Raw genomic sequence first — 1,894 nt, 5'->3', positions numbered from 1 at the left:
GGTAACGGGGGTGACACCGCGGGAGAAGGGGCTGGGGACACCGGGAGGGGGATATCGGGGAGGGGACCCCCGGGGGATACGGGAGGGGAGCGAGGATGGGGTGGGGACAGCAGGGTGGTCCCTCACGACCCCCTCCCTCCTTTTCCCCAGAGCTGTTCGGGTCGGTGGAGCCGCTGCTGCCCACGCTGCGCGAGGATGGCGTGGCCGTGTGGGTGCTGGGCCGGGGGTCGTACCCGCCGGGGGTCGTGGCCCTGCAGGAGCTGCTGGACGAGGCCTCGGACCAGCTGGAGCCCGAGGACGTTTGGGAGCCCCGGGACATGAACGAGACCTGCCTGTTCATCTTCACCTCGGGCACCACCGGTGGGGCCGGCCCGGGGGGGAGGGAGGGAGGGGTGGGGGGAGCATCGTGGGGTTATGGGATGGGGGGGGGGTCTCAACGCCGCGCCCCCTTCCCAGGGCTCCCCAAAGCCGCCCGAGTGTCCCACCTCAAGTCGGTGATGTGCCTGAACTTCTACGAGCTGGTGGGAGCCTCCCGAGGGGACGTTGTGTACCTGGCGCTGCCCCTCTACCACATGGCGGGGGCCCTGCTGGGCGTCGTGGGCTGCCTCGGCATCGGTGAGAGGGGCTGGGACCCCCGGGGGGATCGGGGAGAGGGGCTGGGACCCTCGGGGGGATCGGGGAGAGGGGCTGGAACCCTCGGGGGGATCGGGGAGAGGGGCTGGGACCCTCGGGGGGATCGGGGAGAGGGGCCGGAACCCTCCAGAGGGAATCGGGGAGAGGGGCTGGGACTCCCCCGGGGGATCGGGGAGAGGGACTGGGACCCCCGGGGGGATCGGAGAGAGTGACTGGGACCCCCGGGGGGATCGGGGAGAGGGGCCGGGACCCTCGGGGGGATCGGGGAGAGGACCAACCAAGAATTAGGGGGGGTGTGGTGGTCCCAAAAAAAAACCCCCACACAACACTTTGTCCTGCCTTCATCTTCATCATCATCATCATCGTCATCAACCCTCCCTGTCCTGCTGGGGCCATCTCAAGGCTTCTTTTGGGGTGGTGTCTTTGCCCTCCGGAATTCCGGACCGGGGAACATAAAAGAGCAGTTCGGGAAGGCGCTGAAATCCCTGAAATTCATCTGAAATCCCTGAAATTCGGCTGAAATCCCTGAAATTCAGCTGAAATCCCTGAAATTCAGCTGAAATCCCTGAAATTCGGCTGAAATCCCTGAAATTCAGCTGAAATCCCTGAAATTCAGCTGAAATCCCCAAATCTCGGCCGAAATCCCCGACTCTCAGCTGCAAGAAATCCCCATAACCCAGATTTACAGGCTGATCCCCTCCTTCCCCCCCCTCATCCCCTGCTGATCCCCCTTTTTTTTCCCCACCCTCCTTTTCCCGGGATTCCCCAGGAGCCACGTGCGTGCTGAGGGACAAGTTCTCGGCCAGCACGTTTTGGGACGATTGCCGGGCCGAGGGCGTCACCGTCTTCCAGTACATCGGGGAGCTGTGCCGGTACCTCGTCAACCAGCCCCAGGTCCGGGAGGGGAGGGGAGGGGGGGAAATCGGGATAAAAGGGGGGGATTCTTTGGAAAACACCCCCCACCCGGATTTTGGGGAGGTGTGGGTGGTCCCGGAGCGGCACTGAGGGGAGTTCTTTGGAACCGGGGGGGTTCTTTGGAACCGGGAGGGTTCATTGGACCCCCCCAGATTTTGGGGGTCCCCCAGAGGTGCCGGTGGTCCCGCAGCGCCCCGGGGAGCGGCAGCACGGGCTGCGCTTGGCCGTGGGCTCCGGGCTCCGTCCCGATGTCTGGAGGAGCTTCCAGAGGCGCTTCGGGCCCGTCAGGATCGTGGAGACCTACGGGATGAGCGAGGGCAACGTCACCCTCTTCAACTACACCGGC

At 65.2% G+C, this 1,894-nt stretch overlaps 1 protein-coding gene across 1 annotated transcript in view; it reads left to right on the top strand.

Moving 5' to 3' along the window:
- The first annotated feature begins 95 nt into the window (after positions 1 to 95).
- Positions 96 to 1,894, top strand: part of LOC114073018 (solute carrier family 27 member 3-like) — a 6,671-nt gene continuing 4,872 nt past the window's right edge. Inside the window, exons 1-4 of the mRNA XM_027910824.1 lie at positions 96 to 360; positions 457 to 615; positions 1,403 to 1,527; positions 1,739 to 1,892. Of these exons, the coding sequence (XP_027766625.1) occupies positions 96 to 360; positions 457 to 615; positions 1,403 to 1,527; positions 1,739 to 1,892 (703 nt within the window). The remainder of the gene's footprint in view (positions 361 to 456; positions 616 to 1,402; positions 1,528 to 1,738; positions 1,893 to 1,894) is intronic.

Source organism: Empidonax traillii, unplaced genomic scaffold (assembly GCF_003031625.1).
Source record: "Empidonax traillii isolate 1590-97213 ecotype Southwest subspecies unplaced genomic scaffold, ASM303162v1 scaffold4981:size9035, whole genome shotgun sequence".
NCBI classification, from domain to species: domain Eukaryota; kingdom Metazoa; phylum Chordata; class Aves; order Passeriformes; family Tyrannidae; genus Empidonax; species Empidonax traillii.
Note: the sequence above shows the minus strand (reverse complement) of the source record. Positions and strands in the feature narration are given on the sequence as shown.